Here is a 26,794-nt window from a genome sequence, read left to right as displayed (position 1 = left end):
GATTATTAAAAGCAAAGGACACCTTTCACAGAAGGGCAATGCTGTGTCTAGTTATGAATGCCATTCATTCTTAGAAAGCAGACATTACTTGAACTTCCCTTGGACATTTACCAAGATGTGGTGTAGATGTATCCAACCTTCTTATTAAATAAGAAGCACAGAACCAATGCAAAGAAGAAAGCCAAGAGGTCAGAGCTAAGAGCTAAAACCTTACCCTTCCTCCTGCGGTGGTCCTACCTCTCCGAACCAGAGCTACCCCTGTGTAGCTTTATATATATAAAAGTCTTTATATAGAGTTCCTGTCCTGCCTTCTCATTGGTTGTAAACCCAACCACATGACCGCCTCCTCACAGCCTGTCTGTATAGGCCTCCAGGTTTTCCATGATTGGTATTAAGATTAAAGGCATGTGTATCCAATAATGGCTGTATCCCTGAACACACAGAGACTTACCCAGCTCTGCCTACCAAGTGCTGGAATTACAAGCGTACGCTACCACTGCCCTACTTTCCTATGGCTTGCTAATAGCTCTGACCCCCGGGCAACTTTATTTATTAACATACAAATAACATTTTAATACAAATAAAATATCACCATAATGTGGTATTGGGTTTCCCTTCTCTGGACTCTCGTCTCTAGCTTCCTATCTCCTTCATTGACCCATCTTCCATGCTCCAAATTCTAGCGATGGCTCTGTGTTCATTCATCGCATCAATAAACAGTTATTACATTACTACAGTTGCCCCAGGCTCCTTCCTAGACAGCGAGGCCATAATCACCTGAATCCACATTGAACTAACATTGTAAAGAGACAAATAGTTAAGAAATATGCTATAGTTTTCAGGTGGGGCTTCCGGAGGCAAGTCATTGGCTTAACTGTAATTGATCTCCCCACAAATTCCAAAGGCTTGAAGTTCAAAATCAAGGACATAATTTGTTTTCTGTGAGGGTACCCCTTCCTGGCTTTCTGAACACTACCGTCCTGCTATCTCCTGAGTAGTTCTTCCTCCTGTGTGTGTGTGTGGGGGGGGTGGTGGTGGTGAAAGAATGGACTCTTAGGTGTCTGTTTTTAATTGAAATTATAAATTCTGGCTAACCCAGGACCCACCCTCGTTATGCCCTTTCACTTCAATTGCTGCTTCTGAGGCCCATTTTCTAACACAGTCATGCCAGAAGTCAAAATTTCAATGTATGAACTGAGGAGGTGGAAGACACATTCAATCCATAGCAGAGATTTTTTTTTTCAGAAACTTCATACTGACTCAATTATAGAACAAAGAAAAGTAATAAAGGAGATTTCTTTTTTTGAAAAATGGAGCCAGAGATGGTAGTTGCTACATTAGCTACAAGTGCCTAAAGAAGTGGCAGTTGAGAGGGGGAAGGGGCGGGGCTGCAGAGCTGGGCAGCCATTTGTGTAGAGGGCTTTCATGCTGTACTGCTCAGCGGGACTGGGAACAACAGGATCATGGAGAGGAGAAAGTTCCAGAATCTCAGGTGTGGAAGCAGTGAGTAGGAAAAGAAGTCAGAGAGGTTGGCAGCCACCTGATTGTCAAGCCAGTAGCTGAATTCTGCTCTCACTGCAATGAGAAACCCTTGAAGACTGGTAGGAAGATGAGCATAAAGGTAAGTCACACTTTGAGGGATGAAATAAAGGAGGATTTATTGAGTGATGTTTCAGAGTCCTGTCTGTCACAGGTACACATAGTAAATGCTCAGTAAACTTTTTAAAGTAGAAAATAGAGGGCCAGAGACATCATGGCTCAGGGGCTAAGAACACAGCTGCTCTTGCAGAGGACCTGGGTTTGGTTCCCAGCACCCATGTCACATGGCTCAAAACCACCTGTAACCTCAGCTGCATAGCTTTCTATGACCTCATCTGGCCTCTGGGAATACCTGCATACACATGGTGCACATACAGACAAGCAGGCAAACACACATACTCATAAATAAAAAGAAAAAGTACCAAGATGAATGTTTCATGTGTAGCAACCATCTTCATAAACACTGTTTAGAACTGAGTGTGGGGGCACATACCTGTAATTGTAGCAGGAATCTTAGAAGGTCTTATTAATAAAATCAAACCTGGAGCCAGGTATTGGGATGAATGCTGGAAGATCTGAGAAGTAGAGCAAGGCCCAGCTACCTCACCTCGCCAGTTCCTCAGCTGATCATGTTTCCTCAGACTGGAAGCTTCTGAGTCCTCACCAAATGGGTCTCAGCTGAACTGTGCTGCTCCAAAGCCTGAAAGCTTAACCAGCCAAATGCTTCTAGTTTCTGGTCTCCACCCCTTATATATCTTTCTGGTTTTGCCATCACTCCCTGGGATTAAAGGCTCACTTCTTGGGATTAAAGGCATGTGTCACCATGCCTGGCTGTTCCAATGTGGCCTTGAACTCACAGAGATCCAGAGGGATTTCTACCTCTGGAATGCTAGGATTAAAGGTGTGAGTGCCACCATTTTCTATCCTCTGTATCTAGTGGCTGTTCTGTCTCTGACCCCAGATAAGTTTATTAGGGTGCACAATATTTTGGGGAACACAATACCACCACATGTAATCCTAGCACTTGGTCGGCTGAAGTGGGAGGATTCACAGGAGTTCAAGGCCAATCTCTTCTTCATAGTGAGATCCTGTCTCAAAAACAGTGTTTCCGGCATGGCATGATGGTATATACCTGTAACCCTAGCACTCAGAAAGCTGAGGCTGGAAGATCAGGAGTTCAAGGCCAGCCTCAGTTACTTAATGGGCTAATGGCCAGCTTTAGGGAACATAAGATCTCATTTCCAAAAGCAACCCTCCAATGCAAGGACAATTTAGTATAGTTTTGAGTATATAAAAACATACTTCTATATGTATGATCTATAGATGAAATCTATAGTGTATAGACTATATATATATATACACATATATGTATCATAGCATATTTGTTCTTTTGGAGTATGACTCTGATTGTGTCAAGAACACACAGTTCTGAACCCACAGCAACCAGGATAATGAAGAGCTGTACCTACTCCTAAGTCCCCTCACAGTCCTCTGCAGTCAGCCCTTCTGTCAGGACTAGACTATACCAGCCACTGTCTTAGCCCTGCCTCTATGATTTTGCCTTTTCCACATTATGACATAAACAGGATTGTGTGCTTTGTAGTGTTTTGCACCTTTGATGTAACGTAACTCCCTTGAGCCCCACCATCCTGACATTCCCACTGGTTACAGCTGTCCCTTGTTCACAAATTTCACATTCATGGATTCCATCAACTACAACAAAAAATACTTGAAAATAATATGCATGCACACACAGATATCTTATTCTTGTCCTTGACCTCCAGACTTTGTGAGCTAACTACCTATAGGACTGGTGCTTTGTATTAGATATTATACGTAATCTAGAGTTAATGTGTGGTAATCCAGGGCTATGTGCAATGTGAAGACACTAAGAATCTTTGCATTCATGTATCCATGGTGGGAGGGAGGACTCTGTCATCAACCCTTTGTGGATAATAAGGACAGTTGTGTTTTCTTTTTTGTTGTTGCTTAATAGCATTCCAGGGTATGGATGTACCCATGGTCATTGGAATTTAATGGCATCTGGTTGTTACCAGTTTAAGCAAATATGAATAAAAGTTCTGTCCACATTTGCAATAAGCATTTTGTAACAAGTTTTCATTTATCTCACTTAGGAAGAACAGGGTCCTGGGCTATAGGGTGTGCTTGTATTTATTCTTATAAGAAACTGTCAAACCCTTTCCTAGACAACTGTATCATTTAGTAGTCCCTCCAGGAGGAGAGGTTCATTTCTCCTTATTCTTGTCAGAACTTATCTGCTGTGTCTTTTGTTTGGTGTTCTAATATGTTGGTACCTTACATCCCTTTAAGAGCATCACTATAGTCAGAAGAGCCGGTGAGCACATGCAAGAAGAATACAATGTAGAATGGATTAGTTGTTTGTTTTTTTCCATCTATGCATTTTTTAAAATCCAAAGTATATGGCCTTAAAACATCATTGGTAGGGATTGGAAAGGTGGCTCACCAATGAAGAAAGCTTACTGCTTTTACAGAGGATCTGAGTTGAGTTCCTAGCACTCACATTGGAAGAGCCATCTGTAACTCCAACTCTGGGAGCTCCGTTGCCCTTTTCTGACTCCAAAGACACCAGCACTCACAAGTGTACATACTGACACCCACTAATACACAAAATGACATGTAAAAAATAAGTTCTTTTAAAATCCTTGGCAAAACCTAAATAAAATAAGTTTAATTTAAATAAGTTTAAAATAAAAAAAATCTAAGTCACTAATCTTTGTTTTGAATCATTCACTGCTTGAGTACTGGCAACTGTGAATCTTATTTTTATGTATTCAGTAGAAGTATCATAAAATGCTTCCCTTTAGAGAAACTCATATGACTGTGTCTTCAAAGTGTCAGAGAATCCTAAGGGTTAATTAAGACTTTGTCCTGCTAACTAGAAAATGAACATCATGGTTGACTTTTGTTATGCATTTAGCAAAAGAAGACCCCACTGCTTTACCCCCGATTTTTTCCAGTCAGTAGGAACACCAGTGCAATCTTGTGACCTCAGTGACCTAGTCTTGTTTGTTCTGTGGATGGCTACTTTGACCTTTCACATACATGGAGCTATGTGGGCGGAAATAGAGTTTAAAATCCTGCTGAAGAATTAGATCAGTAGACACTTGGTGGACACTAAGACCTATCCTGCCCATTGATGGGTATCCCACTGGTTTTTGTATCTAAGAATTTCTCTGTAGTAGATCTCTAGAAGGTTCTTCCTTCAGATCAGTGAGTTCCTATTCTCACTCAGTATCATCTTAAAATTGTTCAGTAAGGGTCCCAGAAGGTTGAGGAGATTAATTGTTCCTCATAGTTTCCTGGAGCATGCCCATGATCCTGTTATCTACACTACTTCCTTGATGGAATCCACAAAGTTCTTGCTTCAATCCAGATGCAAGTCATCCTCTTTCTTCTCTTTCCATGGAGAAAATATTCTCTGTAGAAAGCAGGGATGCTAGCACAAAATATCTAGAGCCTTCTAGGAGTTAATTCTTATTTCCTGAACAGATGCAATTGCTGTGGGCAATCACTGGCCATCCTTACAATGTAGCTTAGTGCCTTCTTTATCCATTGTTTTTTGGGAGGACTCTTGGACACCACTGCCTTGTGTAAGGCTTGATACTCCTCTGCCTGTTAGTTATCAAGACTGTTGTGTTTACGGTTGATTTTGTAAGATGACTTAAAATTCTTCCTGTGTTCAGCTGATTTGTCCCTCTTTCCAGATGGTGGAAAAACAAGGTGGGGGCTCTTTTTCCCCATGTGCTTGGTAGAGCTGGAATGCAGACCAGGCAAGCAGCAGCTTCACGAATCTTTGTTTGTTGTTTTCTGTTTGCAGATTTTATTCTTCACCGTACAGTCTCGCGACCAACCGCATGATCCCACAGACATCTATCACGCCATTCATTGCCGCCTCCCCTGTCTCCACGTACCAGGTAGGTCTGTTCCCCTGCACCTCACCAGAGACCTTCCTTGCCAGTCATGTGCTACTGAGAGCCCAAAGGGGCATGGGAGAATTAAAAGAAAAAAATCTGTGACCCACGTGGTAGCCACGCCTTAATATGATACTGTTCCTGTTATTAGTGTAGGCTTCCTGGCTTCCCAGGCTTTCTTTGCATCAGTTCACTAAATAATCAAACCTCACATGCCTTGCACTCTTTTTGCCTAGCCCAGCATGGCTCCTTCCATGCTGGGAAATGGGCCTGCCTGCTGTCTGCTGTTTTCATTGCTCACGTTCCACAGTGGGTCTTCCCTAGCAGCACCTCTGTAGGGATTCCTTACTCCAGGGTGGTGTGCCACTGTCCTCTCAGTTTTTTGTTACAGTTGTCCTGGCAAAGGTGCCCTGTTAGATGTTAGATGAGACCTCCCGATAGGGAAGAGAATCAAAGTGGTCAAACATGCTTCTTCTTTCTGCCCTTTACCTCATTTCTGATTCCTAGAAAGATGAGACTTTGGGGGTCCCATGTGTGGAAATTTGGGGCATCTGAGATTCACTGTGTGTCCTAAACTAGGTGTTCTAGCCAGTAGTTCCAAGTCCTAAGGTGGATTGAAATAGTCACATGCCTGCTGCAAAACCCACTCTTTCTCGTGTTCTTGTGAGCCACCTCCCAGCTAAGCCAGTCACTCCATTCTGTAAGGCTGTGACTCATCGCTCTTCTTCCAGTGCTCATCAGAAAATGCCTGGAAATGCTCCAGACGGAGAGAATGCAAACAGGGCCAGAGTGAGGAGGCACAAGTGCTTGGACCTGTGATTTCTCTGCAGTAGGCAGACCGCGTGTGGGTGGGTGTTTCAGAGTGGGCAGCAAGCTAGTGTTGCCTATTGCTACTAATCCAGTGGCATTTCCCTGGCTTAGTCACTCCATACATTTTCCAGGATGTCCCCTCTGTCAGAGCATCAGCTGAAGTTTATACGCATTTTCCCCTAACCAGAGTCCCCTAGAAGCACACCATTCCTTTTCTCCACTCAAACTCTTGAAACAAGTTCCCCACGCTGATGGGGTAGATTTTTGTTTAAATTGCATGAGGTATTTCTAGAGTGGCTGACTTCTTAATTGCCATCTCTTGGGGCCCATGAGGTTGTGCGCAGGTGTGTTTCAGCTTTGTTCTTCCTTTAGCTCGTGTGTGTGTGTGTGTGTGTGTGTGTGTGTGTGTGTGTGTGTGTGTGTTGTCTTTTTTGCTAATCTTGGCCTCTGCTGGAGCCAAGACCACCCACTGAGCCACAGCATGGAATACTTAGGTGACATGAAAAAAAATATCCACAAAAAAGTGACTGTTGTCTCTCAAACAAGAGATTACAGCAATTTCCCACATTGTTAATTCTTACTTTGCACCACTTTAAAAGAAAGTCTGAAGTATATTGGCAAATTTGGGGATGAGGATATATTGCAAAGTAAAATCTCCCTGGCTTTCTATGTGATGATCCACTCACACACTTTCTCATTCAGGTGACACATGACACATTTGTGAAGAGCTGGTGTCTGTCATACACATTTTTATCCACAATACCAATTACCGTGAGAGAGAATAATATCACAAGTGTGTTTAAGTTGGCCTTAATCTGGAACATTCCCCCACACTCTGTTGTATTTCTTTCTGACACTACCTTTGTTGCTTGGCTAGCTCTAAGATGGGGTCGCCTGAGCATGTGAAGCTGCCGTTGGTAATGGAACAGATGAGAGTCTTAGCAGTCAACCTTGGACTCCTTCAGTGTCTCCCTGGATGTCCCTGGGAGCTGACCTACAGATAGTCTTTGGAGCTTTTTATGACTTTAGTCTTCAACTCTGACTATGAAATAAGGTTTCAGGGTTCAGCTGTGAGGGCCGGAGAAATGGCTCAGTCAGCAAAATGCTTACAATCCCAAAACCCCCAGAAAAAGCAGGTACAGTGGTACAAATCTGTACTCCCAACTAAGGAGGCAGAGACAGGCAGATCTTGGGACTCACTGGCCAGTCAGCTTAGCTTACTTGGAAAGTTCCAAGCTAGTGAGAGGCTCTGTCTCTAAAATACAAGGCAAATTTTACCTTATGAATGACACCTGAGGTTGTCCTTTGGCTCTGCACACACACTTACAAGTGTGTGCACATGCACACACACACACACACACACACACACACACACACACACACACACACACACACAGCCTGACCTGTGTGGACATTGCAGCCAGCCACCTAGATGGGGAATTGCTAAATTAATTAGGGCCAAGCATTCCTGTCTCCACTTCTATGACACAGTGCAATGCCACCAAACACAAGAAGCAAGTTGCCTCTGTGATTGCCTTGTCCTAATGAATGCTGTTTGATGCATAGGTCCAGAGTACTTCATGGACGCCTCATCTGCCATACATTATGCAACCAACAGTAAGTGTTCTCAGTCACCTGAGGCTCAATATTTCTATTATCCAAGTGCAAGCTTTTGTGATGCATAGTGGCTTTGGGGTGGAGCTTTGTTCATATACTGGAACTCTTTCAGACAGCCACTTTCTCCAGAAGCAGAGCAGCTACTGGAAAGGGCACAGAAGTATGTGCCATAGGCAGTTACATATAGGGGTGGAGACAGAGGCAAGAAACAGAGATTTGTATGAAAGAGGACTTCTGCTTCAGAGAGAAACTCAGACCTGTTGACAATTAAGCCTGAAATATGAAGAAAAGCTCTTTGGGTCCCATTCTGTTTGTCATGTTCTCTTTACTCCTGATGTGGTGTGATAGGCTCTGGGGACATTTTGGACTATTATGGCCAAGTACAGACTCAATGAAATGCATTTGTAATACCTAGGAAGAAAAGACGATGCATGGACAGCAAAGTCGGTAGATTTTTTATGTTAATGTCTATTGCCATTCTATTCTTTCCTGGGGTGGGGTAGTTTCTTTCAGAACATTCCAAGTACTTTCTACTTGCTGGATTTCCCATTTGTGGTTCCTGTCCTCAGTCCCAGTGAGAAGTATTACAGGAGAGCCTGGAATGCAGCAAAGGATTCCTTTGATCTTGGTTTTGTTTTGCAGTTTTTATAGCTCTGTAGGAGAGGAAGGAAGGAGGGTGGGGGAAGGAAGGAAAGGAGAGAGAGAGAGACAGAGACAGAGACAGAGAGACAGAGAGAGAAAGAGGGGATTTCAAAAGCATCACACTCATTAGAGTGTGAGAGAGGGGAGTTGTGTGGTGTGACAGGTGTTCGGGTGTCCTTTTCTATCACTTAACAGTGCTCTGGCAGGGGCAGAAACCATAAGTTGCAGGGAATATACAATCTGACTATCACAAACATTATCCTCATTATAGAAGTTTAGCCTTTTAGATATCTCATTTACATAAAGCAGCCATAGTAAAGACCATTAAATGTGCACGCGCGCGCGCGCACACATACACACACACACACACACACACACACACACACACACACACCCCTCACACGTGCAAATTTAATGGACTCAAAGGATCAGAGAACATGCTTTTCAAATTTCCAAGTTGCCATTTTATCTTTTTAAAACGTAACTTTTCATATTGTCTCTAACATTTCAATAGTTTTCTTTTTATTTACATACTTCAGGGTATACATATCTTACCAACACAGAAGTTGTGGCTATATTTTGAAAGTCCCTCTATTTTCCCTTATTTATACATTTTGGGTCCTTCCTAAGTTCATCTTGCCTGTGTTCTATAAATTATACCAATATGTAGAATACAGAGCAAAAATCCTGGCTCTCCCTCCAAGTCATGTGGTAAAATTCAGCGTGTTCTGCCAAGGCACTATATAGCTGAGCAGAGATAAAGCCAGCACAGAGAGAACACAGAATGCCTGGCAAGCTCTGGAGATGAGACTGTCCAGCAGGAACCAATAACCTTCTAAAAAAATAATAGTGTGCTCACCTACAGAGTAATAATGCTTGTGGTCTCTCTCTGAGGTAAGCACCATCGCCTTGTGGCCAAAAGGAATGCACATCTGGAAGAACTCTAAGCAATTTTCCAGATGTCATAGATGAATATCTAGTTCTTCTGGAACTCCCAAAACAGGGATATAGGGAGGGAAGGGAAGAAAGACAGACAGATAGATAGGGGCAGGTTGTGTAGATCTTTACTTCAACTGGAACTGAGGACTCTGGTCAAAGCATTCTGATTCCTCCTCCTCTACCCCAAAATATCTTCAGCTCTGTTTACATGTGTGTTTATAGCATATATTTTTCCTCAAATAGTAGATGTGTGTGTGTGTGTGTGTGTGTGTGTGTGTGTGTGTGTGTGTGTGTGTGTGTATTTTAATGTGTCTCTTTGGATTTTGCTAACTGTGGCTTCTGGTCAATGATACCACATCACTTCCCATGACTGAGCTATGTATCATGGTTGGGCTTGGCCTCTAAGGCTAACATGTGAGGTCTGTGGCTCCAGTGGTTTCCTGGACAAAGGATTGCCTGGGCCACCCACCACTTTGTTTTCTGAAAATGAGCTAAACAGTGTCATGGCAACACAGGGTTTGTGTCCTCAGTCTCCCCTCCCCGCCCAACAGGCTTGCTGATTGTCTATACTGTCTAAGGAACTTTATCAGCTAGCCTGAGGTCTTCATCAAGGCAAAAGTTAAACTGCTCTCTCTCTCTCTCTCTCTCTCTCTCTCTCTCTCTCTCTCTCTCTCTCTCTCTCTCTCTCTCTGATACTACAATGTAAATATATTTCAGCTATCTGAGGCCAGGAAACAGACTAACTGGAGCTGGCAAGACTGAGCAAGTTAATGACCTACTGTGTCGATTCTTGACTGGGATTATTGAGCTGGGAAGTCGTTCTAGCTAATGGGGAGTTGAGCAACAGCTTAAAATTTCCTTGTCCTCACACAAATATAGTAATCTGTGAATAATTATGGATTTTGTGCATTAAATGAAATATAATACCAATGCTCTGAAATGTCTTGACAAACAGCAAATTCTCAACAAATGATTCAGTTCAATTATTGAATTGAATAATTGAATAATTCAGTTATTGAATTGAAATAAATAGATGTTTAATCCTATTTTAAGTAATATCATTTGTAGAAAATGGATGTTTATATAGAAATAAACCTAAGAATAACAGAGTCAACTTGCTTCTAACACATTTGGGGAGTACTTAAATTCCTTGCCTGTAAGTTCAGTGAAGATACCGTTAGCCATAAACATATAAAATTATTGATATCAGTACTTGCTACATTTCCTAATTAAACCATTTAATATCTAATTCTTAAAGATAATAGCTATTAAGCATATTTTTATCACTAAATGGAGCTTGATTAACAAGTATGTTCATATTGTCAATATCCATATCTCAAATATCTAATTCCAATTATTTTCAATTTCCCTCTTTGTCCTGGTTAGCTTTAAATGTCAATTTGAAACAGCCTGAAGTCATCTGAAAAGAGTCCCAGTTGAGTAATTGTCTGTATTAGATTGGTATATGGGCATGTGTGTGAGGAATTTGTCTCCATTGATAAGTGATGCAGGAGGACCCAGTCCACTATGGGTGATACCATTCCCTGGGCTGGGCTGTATAAGGAAACCAGCAGACATGAGGTGGAGCAAGCCATAGCGTGAGCCAGACAACTCTTCCTACACAGTTTCTGCTCTGGCTTCCTTAAGTGGTGGATTGTAACACAGAAGTGCAAGATAAATAAACCCTTCCCTCCCCTGAACTGCTTTTGGTTGTGTTTGTCATAGTAACAGAAGGAAACCAGATCATACTTCTATGACATACATATTCTGTCCCTATCTTTACCCAATCTTGTGTGTGAGCCTCTTTGTAGTGGTGGCTCCTCACATTGCCAGGCTTGTGTGCTGACTCCTAAGTGGGCACCAGATTCTTCATCCTGACCCAGAATCCTTGAGGTTTGATTTGGAGGACCCTGTGTTCTCAAAAAGGATAGTAACTGAAAACAGAATAGTGCTTCTGTGAAGTCATGAAGCATTAAAGTCGAACCCAGTGCCCTGGGCTTTTTTGCCTGAATGCATGAATGGTTAAGTCAGAGCAGTAGTGATTGGTAAGTGAGAAATAAATATTTGGAGAAAAGGGTGGGGCTTGAGTGAGAAGAGGAAAAAACATACAGCTGTGTGCTACTGTCATGGGTATGACAAGAAGCACCTCAAGACTGGGGGGAGGGGCTTCTTCTGGCAACTGGAGGGGGGAGGCCTTCTTCTGGTTACTCGAGTGGGGAGGCCTTCTTCTAGCAATTTGAGCTTGGAAGGCTTTCTTCTGGCAACTTGGTGGGAGAAGGCTTTCAGGGTTAAAGAGATACAGTGGATCCTGATGGGGAAGTTATGGCACTGTGAAAAGTTCTCACGTGTGAGATGAACATAGCTTTCTCACATGCCATCCAATCAAAAAGCAGAGGAGCAAAATGTGGGTGCCTAGCTGGCTTCCTTCTTTATCCTTTTTTGTTCTCTCTGAGATCCCATGCCATAGGATGGCACAAGTAATATTTATGGGGTGATGTTCTCCCCTAAGTTATTCCTCTCAGGAAATGCCCTCACAAATGCATTCAACATGAGCTTCACCAAGTCCTAGGCATTTCAAAAACTAATCAATTTGACAATCCACCTTAGTAATTACAACAGCTTTCCAAAGCCTGCTGTTCCAGTTTGCTTGCCTTCAGACTCTTAACTATTTAAGCAGTGTGCCCTTTTATTAACTTGGAACCAATGATTCTGGGGAGATGGATGAAAGTCTTCTCTCGTGGGTCATAGCCAGTGTTCTGGTGTTTGTACAAGGGAACAGTTCACAGTTCACTGTAACTGGATCTGGAGACCTCACTGGGCCATCTGGAATGTTGTCAGATCCCTCTTAGGGAAGATGACTGTGTCTGTTTGGCCTGGTTGCTGTAAACTAAGAGAAAATCCAAGGTGAGGGGACTGTTGCACATTTGACTGTGAGCGACTTTTCACCAGGTTGAGTTGTCTCTGCTTCTCGGTCCAGGGCTCTCAGCTGTTCTTGGCTGTTCTCTGAGAGCTCAGCATCACACCACCAGGCTGATGGATGGTACAACACACCTGCTCTGCAGAGCAGCACAAGTGATGGGAATGACACATCAGTGCACGGTGGACAGCTTTGTATTCCAGTGTGTGCATGCCTTCTTACGTCCATACTCCTGACCGGGAGAGCAAATCAATGACAGTTCCCAAGAGAAAGCAAGTCCCTTGCCTTCAGCTCTGATTAGCTCCTTTGAGTCTTCACGCAGTTAGTGTTACTTTATATCAAGGAGAAAGGTCACCTTTTTTGTTTCTACTTAATTGTAATTTGGTTATCTAATTACAACTATGTAAGAAGTGTGAGGTGTCCTTGCTGCAGCTCCGACTGTTCTATCACCATGCTGGCTAAATGGTCCTTTTTATGATGAGCAAACCCCGTGTCTAGAGCGAAAGAGCAAATAGCAACTTTCTTTTGACAACAGGGCTGTTTCAGAAAGCCAAAATACTGAATTTGAGTTGTTTGCCTAAATAGAGGTAAGAGCTAAGCTCTCCTTTCAGGGACTGTGACTTTTCAATTTCTAGGGGTGTTTTCTGACAAAGCATAGCCCCAGATTTGAAAGGAACATTGCATTTGTGTTCCAAAAACACTGTTTTGGGGCAATTTCTCTTCTATTCCAACACCTGAACAGAACAAACCATCAAAACTTCATGTTTTCATTACTCAAGTGTCAGAGTGAGATGTTTTGAGTATCTGCAGATATAACCTGGTCATAAAAATACACATAGTCACAAGAAATAGTTCCCAACCTAATAATAATTAACTCCTTAACTGTATGTTACTGCTTCTGGCCGAACAGAATCCTTGGTGATGGATGCAGTCTAGTGACAGCCGTCTTCGCTGTGCTGTGTCCTCTTACTCTACCTCTAGAGTGAAGGAACCATGAAGAAGGCTCTTTCCATGGTAGACCACATACTGTCTCTACTGTAAACACACACCTGTCTTTGCTGCTGTTGGACAGAACTCTGAAATTCTTTCTACAGCACTTTTTCAAAAAGAGTCTTAGGTGATACAGGTAAATACAACCATATGAAGTCTACACTTCACTCTTGTATAGAGTATGAAAGAATTTGCAACTAGGATTCCTTCATACACAGAGTCTCTGTAGAAGTAAACATTGTGTTTTGTGTGATCAAAGAATGATCTTTGATAGCCATACTTTTGATTGTGAATGGTTGGTTTTATTAAATATAGGGCAAGCCAAAGTAAAAAATAAATAGTAAGAGATAGATAGATAGATAGATAGATAGATAGATAGATAGATAGATAGCAAAACATCACTAAATCCAGCACTCATAACATCTAGATGGGAAAACTGGCTGGGCAAATCCCTTTAAGGCAGACATCTAGAGTCTAAGGTCAAGCAGAGTGCCCCCTTGAATGGGGAGCATGGCAGCAGGCAGGCACATAGGCACTGGCGCCGTAGCAGAAAGCTTACATTTTAGGACAAAAATCACAAGGTAGAACAAAAGCTAACTCGGAATGGTCTGGATTTCCAAACCTACTGCCAGTGGCACACCTCCACCAACAAGGCCAGGTCTTCTAATCCTTCCCAAACAGTTTCACCAGTGGGGACCAAGCATTTAAACAGATCAGCTTATGGGAGCCAATCTCGTGATTTTCCAGGCTGAAAATCCAAGATAGGCAGCAATGTCTATTTAGCCCTCTGTTTTCCTCATCCTGGCTGATGGCATCAGAAAGCTCCAGAGAGCCCCTCCACCTCGAGTTTAACCTATGCATTTAACAATCCATTTCCCACCTTCTTTCAAATGGCCCTCTTGTTCATTAACATCATAGGAAAACTATTATTAAGTGTTTTTTGTCTCTAATCAGCTGTAGATGTTGGATTTGATCCAAAATCTTTTGAGAAATTGGTTTTATCCCTTTCCCTTTTGCCAACTTAACTTTAATTACATATTTTATAATTGTGTAATTTTTAATTTATTTCTTGCACTAAAAGATCTGCCATGAACTGCATTTTATCAGAATATAAACTTCTTTAATACATATTTCTAATTCTACCCATTAATACTTTATTCATTATCTGGCGTCAGATTCTATTATTGGGATTAATGGGTGCTATACTGTTTTACACGTTCTTATTTTAATAAAGTTTCAGTATCACAGTTGCAAAGCCTTCATGAATATAATCTGAAACAGTTATTTGTTCCCTAAACTCTGGAAAAAATGTAAAGTTGTATAGAAGTGTCTGTTTTTGAGAATTTAAAATAACTCACATGAACATCATCTTAGCTTTTGGAAACAGATGTACATATTCTGTCAAACTTCATTTTTAAAAATAATTGATGACTTCTGTCTAATTCACAGAAAACTCAAATACATAGCTCACTTACTTCCTGAGTCTTACAAATGGTCCAGATTGTCACATTGTTAACAGTCATGCAGGCAGCCCTAACTGAATACACTGGATCGCAGAATAAAGATATGGACGTGGAAGGAAGTGGGTAGTGAAGAATGAGAAAGGGATTAGAAAAGACAGTGAAGGACAAATAATAAAAGTACATAATACATACCTGTGTATATACAGATATGAAATAATCAATTAAGAGAGAATAACAGAGGATTTGAAATAATGTATAAACAAAAACAATTGGTAGTTGTAGATAAATACTCCATATTTTTTAAAAGAAATCATGGCGTTGTTTTTAGTAACTTTATTGTGATAAAATACGAGGAACATTTCCCCTAAGTTTTCCTTCATTCAGTCAGTCTTTCTCTTCTTGAGGTCTCAACTGTGATGGCCATTACTTTCCATGCTTTTCATGTTACCCAATTCAAGGGCTCAGGTTCCATGAAAAAGATCAACAGTTTAAAATAATGTAGCACCAGATATATGTGAAATGTCTCCTCATATTAAAAACTGAGGAAAGTTGATAAAAAAAATCATCCCATCATCTTCTCTCAAGATGTATAGTTCTATCATATAGAAAATTTACATACATTTAAGATGATTTAATTAAAATACATAGTTGGAAAATGTCTAATATTTAGCAATTATATGGAGAAGAGGGGAGCATCTTTGAGAGCAGAGAAGAAAAAGAAATTAATGTGATCTGATGGGTATGGTGTCTATAAGTGTTAAAAAATAAGGTGTGCTAAAGGAAAATAATATACAAAAATATGGGGAGAGGATCCCAAGGAATTTCATTGATCTTGATTCAGTCAGATGTTTGCTCTGGAATAAGGGAAGGATTTGTGTGGAAACAAATTCTGGTCTGTGGGAATGAAACTTTTATTTAGCCAATTTTGACAGACTGTAACACTTTAAAAAAGATGTTTATGTTTATTATTTTTATGTATATGAGTGTTTTGCCTGCATGAGTTTATGTGTACCATGTGCATGCAGTACTCACAGAGGCCAGAAGAGGGAGTAGGATCCTCTGGCACTGGAGTTACAGATGACTGTGAGCTACCATGTGGATGCTGGGAGCTGAATTCACATTCTTTGCAAGAGAAGCCAGTGCTCTTAACCACTCAGCCATCTCTCCAGTACCTCTGACCTCATTTTTATTAGTTTGGAAACACCAGTGCCATTGCCTAGAATTTTTTAGGTACATTTCATAAAATAGTAGCATGAATTATAAATCTTTTCACTGAACTCTATGAAAACATTATAAATTCCAGTAGTGTAATGTATAAATCAATCACAAGTGGAGAAAAAAATAACTTTTTTGCATCAGGAAAAAGCCATTATTCAAAGTCGCTGTACATAAAATAACTTTATACCATAAAGATGTTTCTGTTGGGAACCTCCACCTTCTAAATTCCTCCCCTGAAGGCATCTTGGAGAACACGTGTGTCCTGCTATTTGAGATCCCTTGGCTTCAAAGCACAAGGGCATCTAAAAGTTTCAGTGACTCTAGAATCTTTTGCAATCTCAAAACATGCTTTAGCACTTTTTGATATAATTCTCAGACACACTTGGAAATGGTAGTACACACCTGTCATCTCAGCACTCAGGAGCAGAAGCAAGAGGACCATACTTTCAAGACCAACCTGTGCTATGATAGGAGCTCTTGTCTCAAAAATCTAAGGGCTTTGGGCGTGATCAGAGGGTAAAGCACTTGCCTAGCACAGGGAAGGCCCTGAGTTTGATCTGCAGCATCTCAGCGTGAATGTTGAACTATTCCAGGTGCTTCCATCTCTAACTGGTCATAATATTGAAGCATTTCATTTTTGATGCTATGGAAATTGGTCATTGTACATGTCTGTCATTCTGTGCATCTCTATATTATTTCATTAGGTGTCTTAAATATGATACAGCAGCTCAAAGTATACTCTATTACATTTTTATAACATTAGACAGAGCATTCTGGACATATGAGTGAATGACTGAGACAAAATTTCAATCATGACATGATTCCTGCATATCCTTAGATAGTACTCTGTATTACTTCATCATCAACAAACCAAAGTGTCACTGCCTAGCTTGTTCCTCCTTAAAGGTATCAGCATTGCTTCCTTAACAGCTAGTTAACATTCAACATAACTAATACACATGCTAACTGACCTTCTATGAACACTTTACTTCCTAAAGAATGCAAAAATAGAACTAAAATAATATCCATGCTAGACTCCCCAGAAAACACCAGGCTGCCAGGGCAACACAATTGTGTAGAGATGGGGCAAATGATTCATTTTACACATGATGCCAGGCAACCAAAGCTACTAACAGAGGCACTAAAGGGCTGAGAATGAGGCTCAGGGAGACTCTGAACATGTTCTCTCATAGCATAGTGGGGTGAAATGTTCTCTCACATCTAAGTGCCTGTCCATTATGTGGACTTTGAACACTCATTAAACAGGTGCTCATAAATGAGTTCAATTTGTTAGGGCAACCCTAAACCCTAACTTTTAATATGCTGCTCTCATTTTCTTGTCCCTTAGAACATTGTTGGGATGGATTCTGTTTCTGAAAAGCTTGATTGGTACTGTATTAGCCTTGGGGAACTTGGGGAACCTGGTGCTTAGGTGCTCAGTCTGCAGGTCAGGGTCTTCATTAATGATGTTGACTTGGCGGGGGTCGGGGGAAGAGGAGTGCAATAGGTCAGCCAATTAGTGTATACCAGGGAAGAGGTGGCTACAGATTAGGCAAAGTCCTCAGGTTCATAATACAATATGCTAATTGCTTTCCATTTGCAGGTCTGTATTCATTGCTTTTTCTTGTCTCTCATCTCTGTCCTGTTTGCTGAGAATCTGGCAAGTCTGAAAGATTTTAGGATTTCATGGCCTTGATGGAGATGTTTGAACATCATGGTCAAGGACTGTAGAGAGGGAGGATGACATCTCACCCAGTCTCTTTCCTACCTTCCCTTTTCCTAGCTAGCAGATATGATCTCTATAGGACACAGCTACCTTTGTTTTCACAATAAGGCAGGATAATACTTAAGTTGAAGAAAAGAACTAAGTTGAAAGAGTTTATGTATGTCATTTTAAAACATGTTTAGATTTTCTGATTCTTGTGAGACCTAACTTTCTATTGGAAAGCCTCCGTTAATTAATTAATTGATTGATTGGCTTGTGTCAAGATGACTTTGAACACAAAAGGGAAGATCTTTCCTTTCCAGACCCAAGGTGAGTGAGTAACAAGGGCTTCTCCATCACCTCCCCTCAGATTATTTACCACTAGAGATGCATTACAACAGCTGAACTAGTTGACTGCATGGTGATGTAAAGCTATAATCTCAGCACCCAGGAGGAAGAGCTGAAGAGCATGTAGTATGAGTCTTAAAAGTTCTTATTAATAAAATCAAATCCGAGGCCAGTTATTGGGGTCAATGCTGGTAGATCAGAGAGACAGAACAAGCCACAGCTATCTCACCTGGCCAATTCCTCAGCTGGTCTTGTTTCCTCAGACTGGAAGCTTCTGTGTCCTCATCCCAATGGCTCTCAGCTGAACTGCTGCCAGAAGCCTGAATGCTTAACCAGTCAAACGCTTAACCAGGCAAATGCTTCTAGTTTCTGGTCCTCATGCCTTATAAACCTTTCTGCTTTCTACCACCACTCCCTGGGATTAAAGGCTGCTTTCTGGGATTAAAGGCGTGGTCACCATGCCTGACTGTTTCCAATGCGGCCTTGAACTCACAGAGATCCAGAGGGATTTCTGTCTCTGGAATGCTAGGATTAAAGGCATGAGTGCCACCATTTTCTAGCCTCTGTATCTAGTGGCTGTCTGTTCTCTGACCCCAGATAAGTTTATTAAGGTACACAATATTTTGGGGAACACAATACCACCACAAGAGCAAGGCATTGAAATCTAACCAGAGCCCCCTAGTGAGAACCACTCAAAAACAAAGAAACAGAAACACAGAAGGAAACCGGGAATACAATCTAAACTAAGGAAAAAGTGTTCATAGTGTTCATAGTGGAGGAAATCAAGTTGTTAACATTTAAAATATGTGTTTCTACAGTGGGGCATTTAAATGTTGTCTTAAATTTTCTGAAACCAAAGTCGAAATAGGGGAAGTAAGAAAAGGAGTGAGCAAAGAAATGTGAAAGAAAGGAAAGGGAAAAAAAAGGAAGAATGGGAAGAAGGAAATACTGTTTCATTCTCTGGTGAAAGAGATGTGGCCAGAGAAGAGATTTTGTTTCTAGTACCCCATTCTAGACTAATAGTGCATGATTATCTAATCCCATCTCTCAGGGCAATACCTCAAACAATAGATACTGTGCTGTGTTTGCTTTCTATCACCGTGGAAACCCATTTACAGGAGGAAGCATTTATTAAGGCTCAGCTCACAGTCTCAGAGGACTCAGTCCAGGGGCTGAGTGGGTGTTGTTTCTGTGCCTATGGGTGATGAGGCACACTTGGTGGGAAAGTGGTGATAAAGCAAGTCAGCTCACCACATGATGGATAGGAGACAAAGAGGAAAGGAGGGGGAGGGAGAGGAAAGGGCCGCTGGTAAAATGCCCTTCAAGAGTGTGATGGTTAGCTTTGTCATCATGACACAATCTAGAATCTCAGTGAGACTAGACTAAACCAGGTTGGCATGAGTATGTCTGTGGGGCTTTGTCTCCATCATATTCATTGATATGGGGAGACAGAGACTAAAAGCTAGTGATATTATCCCCTGCGTGTGGGTCTGGGACTGTATGAGAGAGGAGGAAGAGAGCAGAGCTGTAGGCAGGAAGGCATTCCTCCCTCTGGGCGCTAGACTGTGACTGTGAGGTGGTAGCTCACTGCTTTGAGTGCCTGTCTTGACTTCCCCACATTGATGGCTGGAACTTGCAACTGGGAGATGAAACAGCCATTCTTCCTCTAAGTTGCTCTTGTCAGAGTATTTAGTCATGGCAACAGGAAAGAAAATAAGATAAAGAGCATGTTCCCAGTGACCTCCACAAGTGTTCTTACCTCTGAGTATGCCACCACCTTAGGCTTGGGTGTCACCACATGAGCCTTTGAATAACACTCTAGATCTAATCTATAGTGTCTATAAAGAGACATTTTCTTATATGGAAAAGATTTCTTCTTTAGGTACATCATCTCTCCTGGTTTACTGTGAGGTAAGAATGACAGCAAATGCAACTGACTTCATTCATGTTTCCAGTTTCTTTAAACAAGACTCCATTACAGTTATGCCACCTGACACAGGATCACACAGGTCAAGGCTACTTACCTTCTCAGAAGAAGCCAGATGACACTGTGAAGGCAATACAGACCCCATCTAAGGGAAGGGCCACCATCTTACACCACCTGCTGTACTCAGTTCCAGAAAGGACCTTAGGAATGTGCCATGACAACTCCAACAGTATGCTCCTACAGACATTCTGTCTGTGTTTTATGGCCCTTGAAGATATCCAGATAATCCTGCTGAGCAGTCCAGATAATCCTGCTGAGCAAGTTGTGGTTCCTCATCAAAAAGTCTAACCCAATGGTTTCAAAAAAATCACCTTGCCCCATATCCCTTCTACCCAATCCCAAGTTGCCAGAGCTTGTAATTCCTGGCTTGCGGTTTTTCCCTATAAAAACTCTCTACCCCTGGGACTGCTGCCACTGCCATGTTTTCCTCCATCTACTTGGTGGTGGCCCAAGTTGAACCTGACAATAAAAAGACCCCTATGTGCTTGCATCGGAAACTGGCTCCTTGGTGGTCTCTATGAATTTCGTGAAACGGGTACAAAACCAGCATTTTCCTAAAGAAATGTGCTTGGTGCTTTTAGCCTCAACAAGTATTTGTTGAGATTTTGCAATGTTGTGCTTAAGATCTTCACCTGAAATTTCATGTTAGGGTGAAGCCATTATTGGTTCATGGCTCATGAAGTCTATGTGACTTTTGGAACCCTTAGAATTGGTGTGCGTATCCAAGAGATTCAGGGCAAAGTGTACTCCCTAGGAGCAAGCAGAAGTGATAAGACAGAATTATTGGCTATAGGCTGTAAGAATGCTAGAGTGTCTGCACAGATTGATGACATCCCTTTAGCTTTAGCTGGTTTCAACCCATCCTTCTTGATAGTAATTACCCCAAGGTCAATTGACTGTGAAGCTGAACTTGAGAGAACCGACAGACAGCCTTCTCTGGTTTCAGTGTGAAATGTCCTGCAGTATGTGGAATTTCCTGTGTAGCACATGTTTTGCATGCCAATTCTCCAGGCTCTGCTGCCCTTTGGGAAGACTGAAACCTTTAAGAGGTGGAGCCTTGCTGGAAAAGGTGGGTGAGTTGTGGCAGGCCTTGAGGTTTGATAGCCCCACTTCCTGCATGCCTGGGCAATCTACGTGCCTCCCTCTCCTGCTGTTGTGCCTTCTCCACAATGGTGGATTGTGTCCCTTCTTAAATTCTAAGTTAAACTAAGCTCTTCTTCCTTTCAGTTACTTTTGTTGGGTATTTGGTCACAGTGATGAGAAAAGTAACTCATCAGCAGAGAAGAAAAAGGTAGCTTTCTGCTGACTTTGTCTAGAAGACATGCATGAAATTGATTGACATCACACTATATATTTAATATTTTTTAAATGAGGATGACGGGCCTGGAAAGAAGGCTCAGTGGTTAAGAACATGTGCTGTTCTTCTAGAAGATCTGAGTTGGATTTCTGTCATCCATTAAACAGGTAGTTTACAACCATGTGTAACTTCAGCTCCAGGAGATCTGATGCCCCTTCTGGCCACTATGGACTCATGGGCATGAATGCACACAAACATACATAATTAAAATAAATCTTCAAAAGACAAGGAGTGTTTGCCCTTCTATGTCACTCACAGAGTGGAAAAGAAATTCCAAGAAGGGGATGAGAAATCTGAGCGCAGATGCTGTGGAGGAAGATGCACCCATACATTCATGTTAAGAAGAGCAAGGCGATTTTGCAATGTAACTCTCACTTAGCACAGAGGTAAGAAGCCTAATCATCAACTGGGCCCTAAATGATCATTTTTTTCTGTTTGGGCAGCTGGAGAGATTGCTTGGCAATTAAGAGTGCTTGCTGTTCCTACAGAGAACCCAGGATCAGTTCCTGGCATTTCCATCAGGCAGTCACTAAGGGCCTGTAACTCTAGTTCCAAGGGATCTCTGACACCTTCTTCAGGCCTCTTGGGGCACCCACATACCTGTGTGCATGCCTCCCCGACACATTGTAATAAAAGTAAAACCTTTAAAAACACAGCCCCTCTATTCAGAAGAACTTTTACCAAGAGATAATTTTGAATGTCTTTTCATCAATGTACATTATAGCCAGTTCTGCATAACAATGTTTTATATTAAAAACCAATTCTGACTTTCTTATCAAGACTTTCATCTTCTAAGTCCTAGATCTCATAAGCACTTGCAATCAATAACTAAAAAAGTCATTAAGATGCCCACTTTATGTTATGTGCTATTAATAAGCATCCCTAAGAGCACATCTCAGGATAATCTCTTCAACTTTCTGAGATGCGTGCATGGAATCTAGTTCAAAGGAAAGTTTAGATTAAAGGTGTCAGATTAGATTAGCAGCTCCATGTAACGCCGGGATGGAGAAAACACAGAGAAACAAAAGATCAACTTGATATGGAAGAAGGACAGAGCATTAACACTCACCATGGGTCACAAAACAGTGATGGAGTCTGGTGGACAAGAAGCACTGGCCGAGGAGCTAACAAGGAATGATTCTGTCAGGTTCCCCAGACAATATGAGAGAGACTGAAGAGTTTTGCTTAAAGTAAGACAGATATCACTGGTTTAAGAAAAGAGAGAGGCTCGCAGTCAGATCTTGTCCTGGCCTAGGACATGTCCATACTTCTCATAAGACTTATATCCAGTTGGGGTATCTGATATGCCCGTAACTCCCGTATGACAAGTCAACATCGAGAAGAATCCATCTAGGCACCCTCTATATCTTGCATGGCCATATGCAGGCAGTATCTGGAAAGCGAGCTTGAGGCTGAGCAACTTGGGGGGCTTGAAAACAAAGAGTAATCATATGCCAATGAGGCTGAGAACACCTAGTCGTGGTCTGAGGCAGTCCTGAATCAGAGAAGGGCTGGCAGGATACAGACACACAGAAAGGGTGGTTCCAGTGGTGACAGACTCATTGGTCCAGTAGCCCCATTCCCTTTGCCCTGAGCCAGATAACTGAGACTGATAGTCCTGAGCCAGAGGTTGGGTCAACAGTCAGCTTGGCTGCGAGCTCTCTGCCATGATGCTTTGTGCTCACAGGACTGAGAACCCTAAAGCTCTCATCCAGCAGATACTCCCTGCAGCCTCTTCTCTTACAGGATGTCTAATACTGAAAGGATTACACAGGACTGAGACAAGTGCCATAGTAACAGACCTCAGTTTCCATGTGCTTCAATCCTCAACACACCCTGAAACATCTCTTGGCTTAGACATTAGTCAATGTGAGGTGGACAGATGGGGTTGGCTGGCAGAGCTCTAGCCTGATTTATAGGCTGCAAAGCTCACAATGGTCAGAAGTGGCTTCCCACCTGCAGAGTTGGGAATCCCTTAAAGTGACCATAGCACACCTGAGCAAAGGAGCCTCAGCTACTCCAGGCTCAACACCAGTTTGAACAGACTGAAGCAGTCTTTAACTTGAATTGGCCATGCCCTCCACACCTGGATTCAGGAAGAAAACTTCTCAATGCAATGTGTTTATGATTTTAGAGTTCTTTTTAATTCTTTTTAAATTTTATCTGGGCTCTCATGTACCCCCTTTTTTCTGTTTTATAACACTCAGTATTATTTAAAAAGCAGATTGTAGGTTTTTATTTTTCTCCCTCTTTATGTTCATCTATTTATTTGCTTATACATTTCTCGTTATTGTGCAGGATTTTTTAAATTACTGTTTCTTTTCTCTCCCTCTTGTGATTTTTTTTCTTGTCTCCTGCCTGTTTCTCCTTTGACTTAACCCAGTTTCTTCTTTGTTTTTCTCTGTCTCCTGATTCCTTCCTTTATTTCATCCAGTTATTATTTTCAAGTTTGCATAAGTAACTTTCAACTTCATAGGTCACTGCAAACATGATTATAATTTTCTTTTCTGTGGTCATTAGTGATGGCTTTAATTGGTTTAAAGTGTGTTACTATGCCTGGCTTTATTCTGTGCCATTGTTACCACCCTGGATCATTTTATCCTCTCTGTGTGTCACTGAGGACTCAGCTCTTCAGCGAAGGCAGTTCACTATGTAGAATCTCAAATGAAACTGGAAAAGCAACCATTCCCCACAAACTGCAGATTGTAACATGGACAGATCAGAAACATGAAAAAACAAAATGACAGGATTCCTCCAAAAGATCTTAACTTGGCAATTAACCAAGTCCAAAGAGTCAGAAATGGATAGAAGACCAAACAATGAATTCAAAAGTTTATCAGTGAAACGATCAGTGACTTCAAGAGAATGAAAACAAGCCAATGAGGGACTTAGGAAATAAATTCAATACCTAGAGAAGAAAGTCAACCACATGAGTAAAAAATTCAGAGAAGGAATTGAAATTTTGTAGAAAACAAATGATAATGTTAAAAATGAAAAACAAATCAACAAATCAAAAGCATAGCAGACAGCATTGCCAGTTGACTGACCCAAGCAGAAGAAGGGATGCCAAAGATGGAAAACAAGGTCAAAGAAATGCTGCATTTAGACAAGAGTAAGGAAAAAATGATCATGGCTGAAACTTCTAAGTATTATGGTATATGATCCAGAGATCAAGGCAAAGAATCCACAGAGAGAAGAAGATGAGATAAAATGAAAACATATAGAAATATATTCAATAAAATTATAGAAGAAGTTTCTACGTCTAGGAAAAGAAATTGATATCTCAAGACAGGAAACATTTAGAACTCAAAGTAGTCAGGACCAGAGAAGAATATATTTCCGACACATTGTAGTCAAGGTGCAACATTTATAGAACAGCAACAAAAAGAGAACAACACGGAAAGCTGTAAAGACTAATGCCGACTGGACAAAGGCACACACGCTAGGGTAGTGAGAGACTTCTCAATGGGAACTCTGAAGCCAGGAGAGCATGAGATTACATATTAAAACTCTGTGTTAGTTAGAACATTAGTGAGAGGGGCTTTGTTCATGCCAGGGGCATGGTGGGTTTGCCAGACTAGACACAGATTCCAATCTCTAGCTTCAATGCTCAGGTTTGCCATCTACATATGGGACTAACAGACTTGGGGTGGGGGGGTGGTCCTTCCTCCTAGTTAAGATAACTGGTGAAACTTCTAGAAAAGCTTTTACTTTCCACCAGTAATTCCAGACTTTATACAATGTTTCTCAGACCTAGACATACAAGGGACGAGCCATATAATGATATTACATTAAATGTGTTTGTTTCTTGTGGCCTAATTTAAGTGCTGGCTTATGTCCCTTGCAAGAAAGATTATTTGGCTTGCCAATTATGCCCTTTCTTACACTCAAAATTTTAAAGCTAATTATGTGTTGTGTTAACGTATGCATTTGGAATCAACCAGTGCATGTATACCTGATGATTCTATTTACAGAATTGATCATGGTGATAAGAGAATGAGATTTCAAATTACAAAGAGTATTAGAGGTCATGAAACAACCTCCATTGACTGAAAGAGCCAATCCAGAGTGTGTCTGTGAAATTAGTTCATTTTAATCATGCAGGACATTTCAGAAGTTTGGTTTTGTTGTGTTTTGAATTAAATCGCCTTTCATTTCTAGTTATCAACCTACAGTGGAAGAGTGACATGATTTGAGAAGCTTATAATCACAAGACATGTCTGGTAAAACCAGGGAAAATTAGCCACTTTGTCAAATCCATAAGGAAATACAAGGAGGCAGTTTGGTAATTCATCTTCTCCTGAGGTCAATGTGGATATAAGAGTTCTCTGAGGAGGCCTCTATTTGTTAATTCCTCTTTAAATCATTGTGAGTAGAAGATTTTGTTGTTAGTTGTTTTTGCTCTTTTTACTCTTTTGGCTTTTTGGGGGGCCCACCATCCAGCTCCCAAATAAATCACACATGTGTAGTCTTATTCTTACTTATAAATGCCCAGCCTTAGCTTGGCTTGTTGGTAGCCAGCTTTTCTTACATTAGCCCTGTCTACCTTATGCCTCTAGGCTTTTACCTTTCTCTTACTTCTATATATCTTACTTTCACTCTTACTCTGTGGCTGAGTGGCTGGGTGACTGGTTGGCTGGGTGGCTGGGTGGCTGGGTGGCTGGGTGGCTGGGTGGCTGGGTGGCTGGGTGGCTGGGTGACTGGGTGGCTGGGTGGCTGGGTGGTTGGGTGGCTGGGTGGCTGGGTAGCAGGCCCCCGGCATCCTCCTGTCCTTGTTCTCATGCTCTTTCATCTTTTCCTCCCAGATTTCTCCTTCTATATATTCTCTCTGCCCACCAGCCCCGCCTATCCTTTTTCCTGCCTTGCTGGATGTTTAGCTCTTTATTAGACCTTCAGTTGTTTTAGGCAGGCACAGTAACACAGCTTCACAGAGTTAAACAAATGCAACATTAAGGAATGCAACACATCTTTGCATCATTAAACAAATGTTCCACAGCATAAACAAATGTAACACACCTTAAAATAATATTCTACAACAGGATTTTGTGAACTCCCCCACTACTGGGAAGTTCCCACTACTTGTAAACTGCACTGTTCCTGGAAAGTTTTCATTTATTGACCAGGATAGGTTGTTTGAGGCATTACTGGATAATCCTATCTTTGGCACTTGAGGCTTTAAACTGTATTTTTCTCCCAACATTGAAGTTGATGCTAATAATAGGGAACACTTACACAGGTCATACTTGCAGGAGTTGGTTCTTCCCTTCCACTGTGGGGGTCCCGGGGATCAAGGGCTGCTCATCCAGTTT

The 26,794-nt window shown here is 41.6% G+C and overlaps 1 protein-coding gene across 14 annotated transcripts in view; it reads left to right on the top strand.

The window, feature by feature from the left end:
* The window catches only part of Rbms3 (RNA binding motif single stranded interacting protein 3), a 1,493,133-nt gene that overhangs the window by 1,379,527 nt on the left and 86,812 nt on the right, over positions 1-26,794 (top strand). For 11 of the 14 annotated variants that reach the window (XM_052723536.1, XM_052723605.1, XM_052723572.1 and 8 more), the window contains 2 exons: positions 5,399-5,495; positions 7,869-7,919. In XM_052723536.1, the coding sequence (XP_052579496.1) occupies positions 5,399-5,495; positions 7,869-7,919 (148 nt within the window). The remainder of the gene's footprint in view (positions 1-5,398; positions 5,496-7,868; positions 7,920-26,794) is intronic. The other 3 variants (XM_052723582.1, XM_052723600.1, XM_052723630.1) reach the window with 1 other exon arrangement.

Source organism: Peromyscus californicus, unplaced genomic scaffold (assembly GCF_007827085.1).
Source record: "Peromyscus californicus insignis strain IS unplaced genomic scaffold, ASM782708v3 Scaffold_11__1_contigs__length_118956290, whole genome shotgun sequence".
NCBI classification, from domain to species: domain Eukaryota; kingdom Metazoa; phylum Chordata; class Mammalia; order Rodentia; family Cricetidae; genus Peromyscus; species Peromyscus californicus.
Note: the sequence above shows the minus strand (reverse complement) of the source record. Positions and strands in the feature narration are given on the sequence as shown.